We start from the raw sequence: 12,657 nt of genomic DNA on the forward strand, positions 1-12,657 counted from the left end.
AACAACAACAACAACAACAACAACAACAACAACAATAATAATAATTTATTACTTGTACCCTGCCCATCTTACAGGGTTGCCCCAGCCACTGTGGGAAGCTTCCAACAGAATATAAAAAACACAGCAAAACATCAAACATTAAAAACTTCCCAATACAGTGTTGCCTTCAAAACATCAAACATTAAAAACTTCAGGTGTCTACAGTCATATAATTGTTTAACTTTTCAGATGCAAGTTGCATTACAATAATTAGCGTGTTTTGCTAACCCAGCAAGCTGTTATTTGGTAATCTTCCAAAACAGTAGCGGGTTTTGGACAAATGAAGGACTCCCCCTCCAACAGAAGAAGAAAATGTTCTGTCTCGAAATATAGGAAGTCCTGCGTTGAGCGGTTAGGAGAAGTGGATATTGAGGTTTTATTGCATGACTGGTCTCAGGAAAGGGATGTTCTCTAAACTCCCTGAACCCTCTTTTCTGAGTAGAAGAAAGTGTCTTTCACATGTGGCAAGGCAAGAGAGAACATCTGACCAACAAGCAACAGGGGGAATTGTTTGAGCCTTCCAGTGCGGCAAGAAAGGGAAGGAAGACCAAAGACACAAGCAGATTTACACACTCGCGGCTCCTTTATGTCAGTGCAGAAGTGCAACTGGAAGTATACTGTCTGTGCATAAGACAAGCTTTTTCCCATTTAAAATTAGGTTAAAAATTGGGGGTCATCTTATACATGGAGAGTGCATAGGGGGGACATGGGATTGGCTGCTGCTGTGAGCCGGAGATTGTCAGCGGCTATTGGGCGTGCTATTGGTGACTGTGGCAAGGGCTGGTGTTGATTGGCTGTCGCTGTGGCAATTGGGCGGGCAATTGGCAGCTTCTGCTGGCGAGGGGACAGACGATCTCCCCCCATTTTCTTAATTTGGAGTCCCTCAAAATAAGGGGCATCTTATACACGGGGGCGTCTTATACACGGAAAAATACGGTATTTGCTGTGTTTATTGGGCCACTCATATATTTGGCTGGATAAAAGTCTTCACGTGTGAGAGAACACGCTTCCCTTTCCAGGGTTATGCGTGACAAGAACTGAATCAGGTCCAAAGTTCCTTAGCAGAGTGAAGAGTCTTAATTCCACATTGCTGAGAATCTCCCATACAGAGGAGAGCGACTATGCCTTCTCCTCACAAATCCAGCGGTTTACTACGGAGCAAGGTGCTGAAGTGACAAGGTGTAATCCAAGCACAGCACAGTCATAAATTCTACTTCTGATATTCAATCTGTGAAGGGAAGAGAAGTGAAAATTAGCAGGTTCAGTCGGTAGAGCATGTGGCTCTGAATCTCAGGGCTGTGGGTTCAAGTCCCAAGCTGGGCAAAAGATTCCTTCATTGCAGGGTTTTCGACTAGATGACCCTTGTGGTCTCTTCCATCTCTATGATTCTATGATTCTATACTTCTACAAGTTGTTAGCCTCAGCCGCCGCTTGGGAGACTGCAGCGCTCCTGTCTGCGTGGTCCCTTTCACTGTCCCTTGCACAGAACTTGCTGAGCCAAGGAAGGCAGGACAGCTGGTGGCAGATCAACATGGCTGAGGTAACCCAGTCAAATGGGTGGGGTATAAATATATGTTTTGTTTTTTTTAAATGTGGGGTCTTTTGCTATTCCTAGTCCCACCTAGGTGCCAGGATTTTGAAAGTCCAAAACTGGTAACTTTAATACAGTGGTACCTCAGGTTAAGTACTTAATTCGTTCCGGAGGTGCGTTCTTAACCTGAAACTGTTCTTAACCTGAAGCACCACTTTAGCTAATGGGGCCTCCTGCTGCCTCCAGATCACGATTTCTGTTCTCATCCTGAAGCAAAGTTCTTAACCCGAGGTAATATTTCTGGGTTAGCGGAGTCTGTAACCTGAAGCGTATGTAACCCGAGGTACCACTGTACTGTGCTCTACAGCACCTGTATCCTATTCTGTCTGAACAAAAATTGTCACCACCTGCAGGGCCGGCACACTCATGAGGCAAGTTGGTGGCGACTGCCTCAGGCGGCAGGACCGACAGGGGCAGCGGATCTCAATAGAGATCTTTTATTTCTCGCTTGTTCCTGATGCAGATCTTCACTCACCCCTTCTTCCCTGGTGAGGAGGGGAGACACCATTTTGTGGTTTGCCTCAGGTGCCAAAATGTCTTGGGCCGGCCCTGATGAACACTGGCCGCGATATCGTTTGCACGGACAGGATGTGTTCAGTAGATGCCCCCAGCATCTCTCCCAAATGCCTAAGTGGACAGGCTACTTAGAAGGGCTCATTACAGTGGTACCTCGGGTTACGAATTTAATTCATTCCGGAGGTTTGTTCTTAACCTGAAACCGTTCTTAACCTGAGGCGCGCTTTCACTAATGGGGCCTCCCACTGCTGTCACGCGATTTCCGTTCTCATCCTGGGGCAAAGTTTGCAACCCAGAGCAACTACTTCCGGGTTAGCGGAGTTTGTAATCTGAAGCATTTGTAAGCTGAAGCGTTTGTAACCTGAGGTACCACTGTATACTATTAGCACTCTGAAGAATGGGCACGATCATTTCCCTGTTGCATACACACATATGGACAGGATCCCCAGAGATGACGTTATGAGACCTATCTTCCACTCTGCCATTTTTTTAAAAAGCTGACCGTCTCTTGTGCTTCATCGTAATCCTTGTAACAGCCACATAAGGTGGGTGAGTGTTATGGTCCACATGTTGCAACAGTGGTACCTCGGTTCTCGAACGTCTCTGTTGATGAACGTTTTGCAACCTTAACACCAAAAACCCAGAAGTGAATGCTTCCATTTTCGAATGCGTCTCCTAAGTCGAATGGCTTCCACTGCATTTCCCCCCCATTTTTCTCAATTCCATTTGCAGACAGCCCTTTGCGCTTCAGTTTTCTAACATTTCAGAACTTGAACGTTCTTCCGGAATGGATTACGTTCGAGAACGGAGGTATAAGGGGGAAAGAAAGCTAAGTAACAGAGGCTTTCCTCCCCATCACTTTGTGACAAACAACAAATGACCAGAATGATAATAAACATACACGTCAGGGTCATACGCTCTGTTGTCAATCCATCTCCACAATCCTTTGGAACCTTGCTGTGTTAAGCCAATGAAATACTCAAAATGGTTTGTTCTGTTGAACAGGAACATCTGGATAGGAGGCATTTGCAGAATAAGTAAGAGAAAACACAGTGAAATCCAAGAGCTCTGATATGGGAATGCAATGCAGTAATTGGGGGGGGGGGGCGGTGGTGGTTCTTGTCTTTAGCAAGGATGACTTCTGGTTTCCCTTGGGCAAGCAGCGTAGTGTGGTTTTCCACAAGCCACATCCACACCTAGACCCTCCAAGTGTCCCTATTTTTCAGGGACAGTCCCAGATTTACAGAAGCCGTCCCAGTTTCTGATTTGAACCCAGAATGTCCTGCTTTTTATTGGAGAAATGTCGGAGGGTATGGAGTTATCTGATCCCCTGAGCCATCTGAAGGCAGCCTTGTATAAGGAAGGTTGTTTTTTTTTAAAAAAAAGTTTAATGTTTTATTAGGTTTTTATATATCTTAGAAGCAGCCCAGAGTGGCTGGAGCATCCCAGTCAGATGGGCGGGGTTTCAAATAGTAAAATTAATATTATGGAATAGGACGTCCCTATTTTCACTGGAAAAAGGTTGGACTTTATGCACACCACACCTTTAAAGCACCATGATACCATTTCGAACAGTCATGGCTTTCCTCAAAGAATTCTGGGAGCTGTAGTTTCTTAAAGGTGCTGAGTGTTGTTAAAGGTAAAGGGACCCCTGACCATTAAGTCCAGTCGCGGATGACTCTGGGGTTGCAGTGCTCATCTCGTTTTACTGGCTGAGGGAGCCGGCGTTTGTCCGCAGACAGTTTTTCCAGGTCATGTGGCCAGCATGACTAAGCCGCTTCTGGCGAGCCAGAGCAGCGCATGGAAACACCGTTTACCTTCCCGCCGGAGCGGTACCTATTTATCTACTTGCACTTGACATGCTTTCAAACTGCTAGGTTGGTAGTAGCTGGGACCGAGCAACCGGAGCTCACCCCGTCACGGGGATTCGAACCGCCAACCTTCTGATTGGCAAGCCCTAGGCTCTGTGGTTTAGACCACGGCGCCACTGAGTGTTGTTAGGAGACCCCCTGTGGGTTAAACTACGCCGGCCAATAAAGCGAGATGAGTGCCGCAACCCCAGAGTCGGCCACAACTGGACCTAGTGGTCAGGGGTCCCTTTACCTTTACCTATTCCCCATTCTAAGCCTGGTTTAACAGCCAAACCCTTTTTCTTCACAGGGAACGCCTTTAAAAACAAATCTAAACTATTCATGCCATTCATGCTAGTTGTGCAAATGGTAGCATGTCTTGTCTATCCCTGAAAAGTTAGCAACTGTGCACTACTTTACGAAAGCAGGCTGATAATGGGATCAGTATTTCACAGAACACCATGCTTATTTTTTTGTTGCTTTGCAAAACAGTCCTTTCTTCTCACCAATTCTGCTTTGTTGTTGACAACAGCAAGATAAGCATTTGATTGAGCGCAGTCCTCCTGGCTGTCATTCCATGTTTTTTCTTCGGCAGAAAAGAAGTAGCATTTGCCAGCATAAAGTACCCATCTAATGGGGCAGCCTGTAGAAGATAGGAGAAACAGGAGACGACTGGATTTAATATATACAAAGGAGCAGAAATTCCCATTTCCCCCATGAGCTGTTTTTATTACATACCATCTTTTACTCCTGATGGGGTGAGAATGGGGTCTCCTTGGAAGAAGATCTGTGAAGCTGAATGAAAAAGACTCATAAGAACCTGTGAGCTCAGCACATTTATTACCCGAACAGAGGGAGTCAACTACGTTACTCAAAAAAAACAACAACGTTTTAAATGCAACACCAGATGGCACTGTAGAGCACAAAACTTTTCTATGAGATTTTACATAGCGTTTTTTCTTTTATAGCGATTTAATTTATGACTTGTTTATAGCGTTTCCCCCCGCTGTGTGTAGATCAACCCAAGGATGTTTCAGAGCAGTACATTTCAGATTTTCTGCTTTAAGTGAATGCTTTCCACCTTGGCCAAAGAACCCCTACAAGTTACAGAGGATGATGGGACATCCTTTAGGGCAAACACTCAGTCATCCAAGGGACTTTCAGGCAGACACACACCATACATTTAAAGCACATGACTACCCTCAAAGCTGAGGCTCCAGTACTTTGGCCACCTCATGAGAAGAGAAGACTCCCTGGAAAGGACCCTGATGTTGGGAAAGATGGAGGGCACAAGGAGAAGGGGACGACAGAGGACAAGATGGTTGGATAGTGTTGTCGAAGCTACCAGCATGAGTCTGACCAAACTGCGGGAGGCAGTGGAAGACAGGAGTGCCTGGCGTGCTCTGGTCCAGGGGGTCACGAAGAGTCGGACACGACTAAACGACTAAACAACAACAACCCTCAAAGAATCTTGGGAACCTTCGTTTGTTAAGGGTACTGGGAATTGTAGGCCTGTGAGGGGGAAACTGCAGTTCCCAGAATATGTGGGGGCGGGGGGGCGGGAGAGAAATCACAGGATTTAAATGTATGTTGGATGTCTGGTGTGAATCTGCTCCATATTTGCTGGTCCTCACCATTGCCCACATGAAATGGGAAAGTACTCTTGAATCAACATTGTACCATATATTTGTCCATGCAATGCATGTTGTTTTGTAGTTGTGTGATGTGTGCTCATACTGTATCGTGATGGCTATTGTCTATAAACATTGTCTATGCTGTGTGCTGTTGTCCCCTCCCCTCATTTACTGCTACCCCCCCCCCACGCTCTAGACACCTGAAGCCCATTGTGGGCATGCACACAGTGGCGTAGCGTGGGTTGTCAGCACCCGGGGCAAGGCAAGTAATTTGCGCCCCCTAACCTGGGGCAAGGCAAGTAATTTGCGCCCCCTAACCGCACCACACGCCTGGCACACACACCCCTCCACAGTGGGCGGCGACCCGGCGGCTCGGATCGGATTCGCACAGCCAGCACTGCAGTGAGAGAGAGTGAGTGAGCCAGGTAGGGGCAGAGAGCGCCCCCCCAGATGTTGCGCCCGGTGCTGCCGGCCCTCCCTGCACCCCCCACGCTACGCCACTGCATGCACAGGTATGTATTTTGAAATAAAATATAACATTTCGTCTGTGAAATGGTGTAATAACCAAAGCCATTATTTCCAAGCATGTTTGAAAGTGGGAAAGACAGAGGCAATTTTAAAATTGTGTATGCTTAATTGTGTATTATTCCTGAACTAGGCGGTGGTTTTTCTTTCCTTTTCTCTACCCTAAAAGGCAGTTAAATTGTTACACCTCATCTCAGTTGCTGATACTCTGTTGTTTTATTCTTACTGCTTTTACTCATCAGCGATAATCTTCTTCTAGTGTTTAAATTGTTTTATTAATGATTGGAAAATCACCCTGGGAGCATTTTTTAAAATTTATTTTTCCTGAAGCTGCAGGACAGAAACTTATTCGTTCGTAAGTAAATATCCTCTGGCAGGGGAGCCGGATCTTCCTCACAAAGTGACACTCATGAGGCAGAAGTTGGTAGCTCTCTGATAAATCGCATGACAAACCACCAGTGGCAACAGCCTGTCCTGCGCTTCCTTTGGAAACACCAGACATTTGGTTAATGAAGTCATGAAGACTTCCGTTTTTCAGGAAGTAGGACTTTCGCTGCCATGGGTTTGTTGCGCAACGTGGGCCAAAGTTAAGTAATAGCTCTGCGCTGTTGATGAAATCGCCTTGCTGCCCTCCCACTCCCCATAGACTGTGTCTCCACACAAATGAGAACAGGGAAGGCTCAAGAAATTTTGCTGCCTGAGGCAAAGGTCAAGATGGCCACCCCCAGTGCTTTTTTTCTAAAAAAAATATACCGTATTTTTTGCTCTATAAGACTCACTTTTCCCCTCCTAAAAAGTAAGGGGAAATGTGTGTGCATCTTATGGAGCGAATGCGGGCTGCACAGCTATTCCAGAAGCCAGAACAGCAAGAGGGATTGCTGCTTTCACTGCACAGCGGATGCTGTTCTGGCTTCTGAGATTCAGAATATTTTTTTTCTTGTTTTCCTCCACCAAAAACTAGGTGCGTCTTGTGGTCTGGTGCATCTTATAGAGCGAAAAATACGGTATGTTTAGGGGTAATTTCATTTTGACTCAAGAAAACCACCATTTTATAGTTCAAATCGGGGGAAATAAATACAGTAAATGGACAAAAGTACGAAGATTCACAAAATGTTTAGGGGTATGCGTACCCCTGCGTCCCCACAGAAAAAAGCAGTGGCCACCCCCACCCCCAGTTTCACATACAGAAGCAGACTGAACTGGTGGTTGAGTCTTAGGCAGTGTGCACAACATATATTTAAAACACATGGCTTCCGCACTCCCAAGAATCCTGGGAAATGAAGTTTACCTTTCACAGAGCCACACCCTTGACAAACTACACTTCCAGTGGGTAGTAGTGTGCTTTAAGTGTATGGTGTTCTATGCAGCCTTCGTTCAGGGCTAGCAATGGGACAATGGCCTCCATCACACAATTGAAGCCTGTTAGGGTACCCAGGGCAGACCATGTGGAACCCACAGAACCGTCCTCTTAATACTTGGGCACTGCTCCTCACCCCCAGTGCCCGCTTCCAAAAGAAGTTGCCTCACTCTGTCTAATGGTAGGACCGGCTCTGCCCGAGAATGAGTGCAGCTCTGTGGAGAGTCAAAAGAAGTTCAAGCAGAGGAGAAGTTCAGAGATGATGGGTTCTTTTCACCCAGAAAATCCTGTCATAAATCGGATAAATTAAGGATTTATACAATTTGGAGATTGGAACTGAGGGAAGTCAGGGGGTGGGAAGGGGTTGTTTTATGGGGGGAGGGGGAAAATAGGGGGGAATTAAGGATGATATGTTTTAAGATAATATGTTTTGTTTAAATTCCGAATAAAAATATTTAAAATAAAAAAAAAACAGAAAATCCTGTCATCATTTCTTAATGATGACAGTTTGCATTAATCTCAAATGACAGTTAAGAAGAGCTTATTTTCATTCCTGGTGCAGTCACTCTCACCCCTTTTACCATTTTTCAAACTGTTTGGTACATTTCTTTATCTTTTTCAAAAAGCTGTTTACTCAGAGGCAACCACAGGACAAAACAATTTGGTACAACCCATCAGGGCTAGGGCAAGGTTTCTTTACAGGCCAGCAGAGATAATTCCCCAAGCAGCAGCATATTTCAGGATCAAGAGTTGGCCAGAATGTCCCCCCCCCCCAATTTACTTTTTAATTTCAGTAGTCTAAAAATCACATTGCTGTGTCCAGGGCTTTTTTTTTTTGCCAGAAATCTCAGGTGGGTGCCATTGCCATTCTAAGAGAACAAGGGAGGTGTACACAGTGAGTTCCAGCACCCCATTTTCTAGAAAAAAAGAACTGGCTATGTGCCACATTAGTTTCCTGGGCATCTAATACAGATTAGAACCCCCATTTTATCTATAAGAGAACAAATCTCAAAGTCCAGGCATATGGCCCTTGAATATCTTCCCCATGTCAGTTTGAGGAGGGAGATTTTCACCAGAAAAAAATTATATGGTGGCAGGAGTAAAAGGCCAAGCCCTCCTTAATTCTGGATAATGTTATAGTTTAGGCCCTAAAGGGGCTTTCAAACTGCTGTGCTGTGCTTTGAAGTCCCAACAATCAGTACTTCAAAGTGCAGCATCACCTGATGTCATCCCCTGACAGGGGATGGGGAGACAAGGAACTGGACCTGCTGGCGAATAATGATTCCCCACCCCTGTCTTAGGGGTAGCTGATGTGGTGCTCTCCAAATGTCGCTGGACTACAACTCCCATCAGCCTTAGCCAGCATGACCAATGGACAGAGATCATGGGAGTTGTAGTCCAACAACATCTGGGGCGCGCAACACCCTTTGTTATAGGTAAACTGCACTATCCTGCGATTCCAATTTTGATTTGCAATGTTGCTTTCAAATTGCAAGCTGTTTATGCTCTTTGCCTTTGATAACGGCTTGATTTTATTTCAAAAATCCTAAACGAAGGTTTGCAATAATAAAAAAGAGCAAACTAACTCTTTGCAAATGGCAGTCAGGTCAGTCAAAGCAGACTCTACTGAAAGTTCACATTCAGCATGATACTCACCATAGAGAAGGAACAGTGAAGTGCCTATTAGCTTAATAACTAAGAGAATCATGAGTGGAACTATGCAATCCCACTTCATTTTCCCCAGCAAACTAGCCACAAGAAACTTAGGAGGAAACCTCTGTGTACGGCACACACGTTGAAATCTTCAGGTATGTCTCCAGCACTAGCTACATCTGAAATGTAAAAATGCCCATGATTAAAAGGCGCCAATGCTTTTGAATGATGGTGCTGGAGGAGACTCCTGAGAGTCCCATGGACTGCAAGAAGATCAAACCTCTCCATTCTGAAGGAAATCAGCCCTGAGTGCTCACTGAAAGGACAGATCCTGAAGCTGAGGCTCCAATACTTTGGCCACCTCATGAGAAGAGAAGACTCCCTGGAAAAGACCCTGATGTTGGGAAAGATGGAGGGCGCAAGGAGAAGGGGATGACAGAGGACGAGATGGTTGGACAGTGTTCTCGAAGCTACCAGCATGAGTTTGACTAAACTGCGGGAGGCAGTAGAAGACAGGAGTGCCTGGTGTGCTCTGGTCCATGGGGTCACAAAGAGGCGGACACGACTAAACGACTAAACAACAACAAAAGGTGCCAAACTATAGAGGGCTCTGGGTGCCTGAGCACCCACAAATTTTTTGTTGCGGGTGCTCAGCACCCACACCCCAGGGCCCCAACGCAACGTCTGAGCTCTTGCAAGGCCTTGGACAGCATCACCATGTCAGGGCACACAAAAAATAAGCTTACCAGAATGAAAACAGGGCTTTGTTTCAGTCTTCTTCCTGAAGAGGTGGCTGTCCGGAATGGGGCTCAGTTATGCTGTTTCTCACTATTTGGCTTTCACGGGTGTCTTGCCTCTGCTTGGAGAATGGTGACTTAAATGTTTCCTGCAGCTTCGGATGACTCGGAGGGATGCGTACACCAAGCAGTCTTCTTAGAAATGCACATGCTGAACTTCCCCTCTTACAGACCAGGGTGTCTGTTGAGCAACTCAGTGTGTGTGTATGTTGGCGGGGAAAGTACAGTGCTTGCAGTGGCTTAGTGCTAAAATAGGTTCAAGGCTTTGCCCTACTGAGCTAGTGGTATTAATCAGAAAAGGACATACAGAGAGGTGATGGATGGGTGGGAGACAGGTCAGAGAGAATTTTCCTAAGGATGTGAGGCTGAGGGAGGGGGGAGAGTCTTCTGGCGAGAGCTGGGAAGACTCACTGCTTTGTATGTGGATTGAAGATTAAGATATAATTATGACAGAGGGCTAGATATAATTTTGTGTTTTATTCGGATTACAGTGGTACCTCGGGTTACATACGCTTCAGGTTACAGACTCCGCTAATCCAGAAATAGTGCTTCAGGTTAAGAACTTTGCTTCAGGATAAGAACAGAAATCGTGCTCTGGCGGCGCGGCAGCAGCAGGAGGCCTCATTAGCTAAAGTGGTGCTTCAGGTTAAGAACAGTTTCAGGTTAAGTACGGACCTCCGGAACGAATTAAGTACTTAACCCGAGGTACCACTGTACTGTTGTTGTTATTCTTCATGTTCTTTTTCTCTCTGCTTCCTCTTTTCTTCTTTTTACTCTCGATCTTTTTGTGTTCTTTTCTCTCTCCTTTCCTTTTTGTCTTTTTTATTTTATTCGTTCAAGATACTATTCTACTGTACTGTGGAAATCTTAATAAAATCTTGGGGTGGGGGGAAGAGAGAAAAGGATCTGAGTCAGACCAAAAGTAGAAGAAATTTAAATCAAAACAAAACACAAAAATGATGAAAACATAAAAACTCGGCAGTAAGTAGGGTTGCCATATTTCAAAAAGTGAAAATCTGGACACAAATGTTGTTGAGCTTTTTTTTGGGGGGGGGGGCAGTTGGGCACCATTGCCATTCTAAGAGAACAAGGAAGGTGTTATGTACTAAACTTGGATCCTAGAACAATAGGCAAGTAGGTTTGGGGCCAATTCAATCACTGTTTTACAAGCTGCAATTGTTGTTGTTGTTGTTTAGTCATGTCTGACTCTTCGTGACCCCATGGACCAGAGCACGCCAGGCACTCCTGTCTTCCACTGCCTCCTGCACTTTGGTCAAACTCATGCTGGTAGCTTCAAGAACACTGTCCAACCATCTCATCCTCTGTCGTCCCCTTCTCCTTGTGCCCTCCATCTTTCCCAACATCAGGGTCTTTTCCAGGGAGTCTTCTTTTCTCATGAGGTGGCCAAAGTATTGGAGCCTCAGCTTCAGGATCTGTCCTTCCAGTGAGCACTCAGGGCTGATTTCCTTCAGAATGGAGAGGTTTGATCTTCTTGCAATCCATGGGACTCTCAAGAGTCTCCTCCAGCACCAGAATTCAAAAGCATCCATTCTTCAGTGATCAGCCTTCTTTATGGTCCAGCTCTCATTTCCATACATCACTACTGGGAAAACAAGCTGCAATAAAGAGCATGAAATCACTACAGGACTCAGAGTATATTTCAGGAGGTATTCAGGCTGAGTTCCAGCACTTTTTCTAGAAAAATAGCACTGCCTATAGGGACGGGTGATATTTCACACATGTGGTCCCTCTGTCATTTAGGGCTTTCAGTAGTAGCACAATCACCTTCAAGTTGGCTCTGAAAAAGAACTGGCAACCAATGCGGCTGTTTTAAAACTCATATCATATAAATTCCAAGTGGTACCGCAGCCAGTAATCTGCCTGCTGTGTTTTGGATCAGTTGGACTTGCTTGTCAAAGGGGTGATCAAAGGTTTTCCCTATTAGGGCAGAAACAACACTACCATGAAGCAGTGTGTGGCGTCCATGCTCATGTGGTGGATATAGGGTATAGGGATATAGAATGGGAGTGGAAGACAACCAGATCTAACCCACAGGGAAAAACCCACTGAGAAAAAGGTAAAGGTACCCCTGCCCGTACGGGCCAGTCGTGTCCGACTCTAGGGTTGCACGCTCATCTCGCTCAAGAGGCCGTGAGCCGGCGCTGTCCGAAGACACTTCCGGGTCACGTGGCCAGCGTGACGAAGCTGCAGCTGGCAAGCCAGCACCAGTGCAGCACACGGAAACGCCTTTTACCTTTCCGCTATAAAGTGGTACCTATTTATTTACTTGCACTTAGGGGTGCTTTCGAACTGCTAGGTGGGCAGGAGCTGGGACCAACGACGGGAGCTCACCCCGCCGCGGGGATTCGAACCGCCGACCTTACGATCAGCAAGTCCTAGGCACTGAGGTTTTACCCACAGCGCCACCCGCGTCCCTCCAATGTCTCCCACAAATGCCTCAAAGTAATGGGAAACATTAATCTCCTGTCCTGTCACCATCATCTACAAATTTATTTGATAAGCCACTGGTCTTGATAACTTTTCCAGCACAAAGTTCCAGCACAAACTTTCTATTACATAGACAATTAAATAATGATAAATAATAAAAGTTAAAATGCAGTGTGATTATCCTAAGACATTTTTCCATCGTAATAAAAACCCTAACCAATCTCCAGAGATTTTCCTGTGTACCTCT

The 12,657-nt window shown here is 45.7% G+C and overlaps 1 protein-coding gene across 1 annotated transcript; it reads right to left on the minus strand.

Moving 5' to 3' along the window:
- Positions 1 to 25: 25 nt before the first annotated feature.
- LOC114587793 (C-type lectin domain family 5 member A-like) lies at positions 26 to 10,111 on the minus strand. The gene is made up of 6 exons (XM_028712554.2): positions 9,912 to 10,111; positions 9,169 to 9,344; positions 4,735 to 4,791; positions 4,503 to 4,639; positions 3,048 to 3,157; positions 26 to 1,267 (listed from the first exon to the last, which is right to left on the minus strand). Exons 2-6 carry the CDS (start codon positions 9,245 to 9,247, stop codon positions 1,159 to 1,161), a joined length of 492 nt encoding a protein of 163 aa, XP_028568387.2. The 5' UTR covers positions 9,248 to 9,344; positions 9,912 to 10,111; the 3' UTR covers positions 26 to 1,158.
- Between the last annotated feature and the right edge of the window lie 2,546 nt (positions 10,112 to 12,657).

The sequence above is a fragment of the Podarcis muralis genome, chromosome 17 (genome assembly GCF_964188315.1).
Source record: "Podarcis muralis chromosome 17, rPodMur119.hap1.1, whole genome shotgun sequence".
Lineage (NCBI taxonomy): Eukaryota > Metazoa > Chordata > Lepidosauria > Squamata > Lacertidae > Podarcis > Podarcis muralis.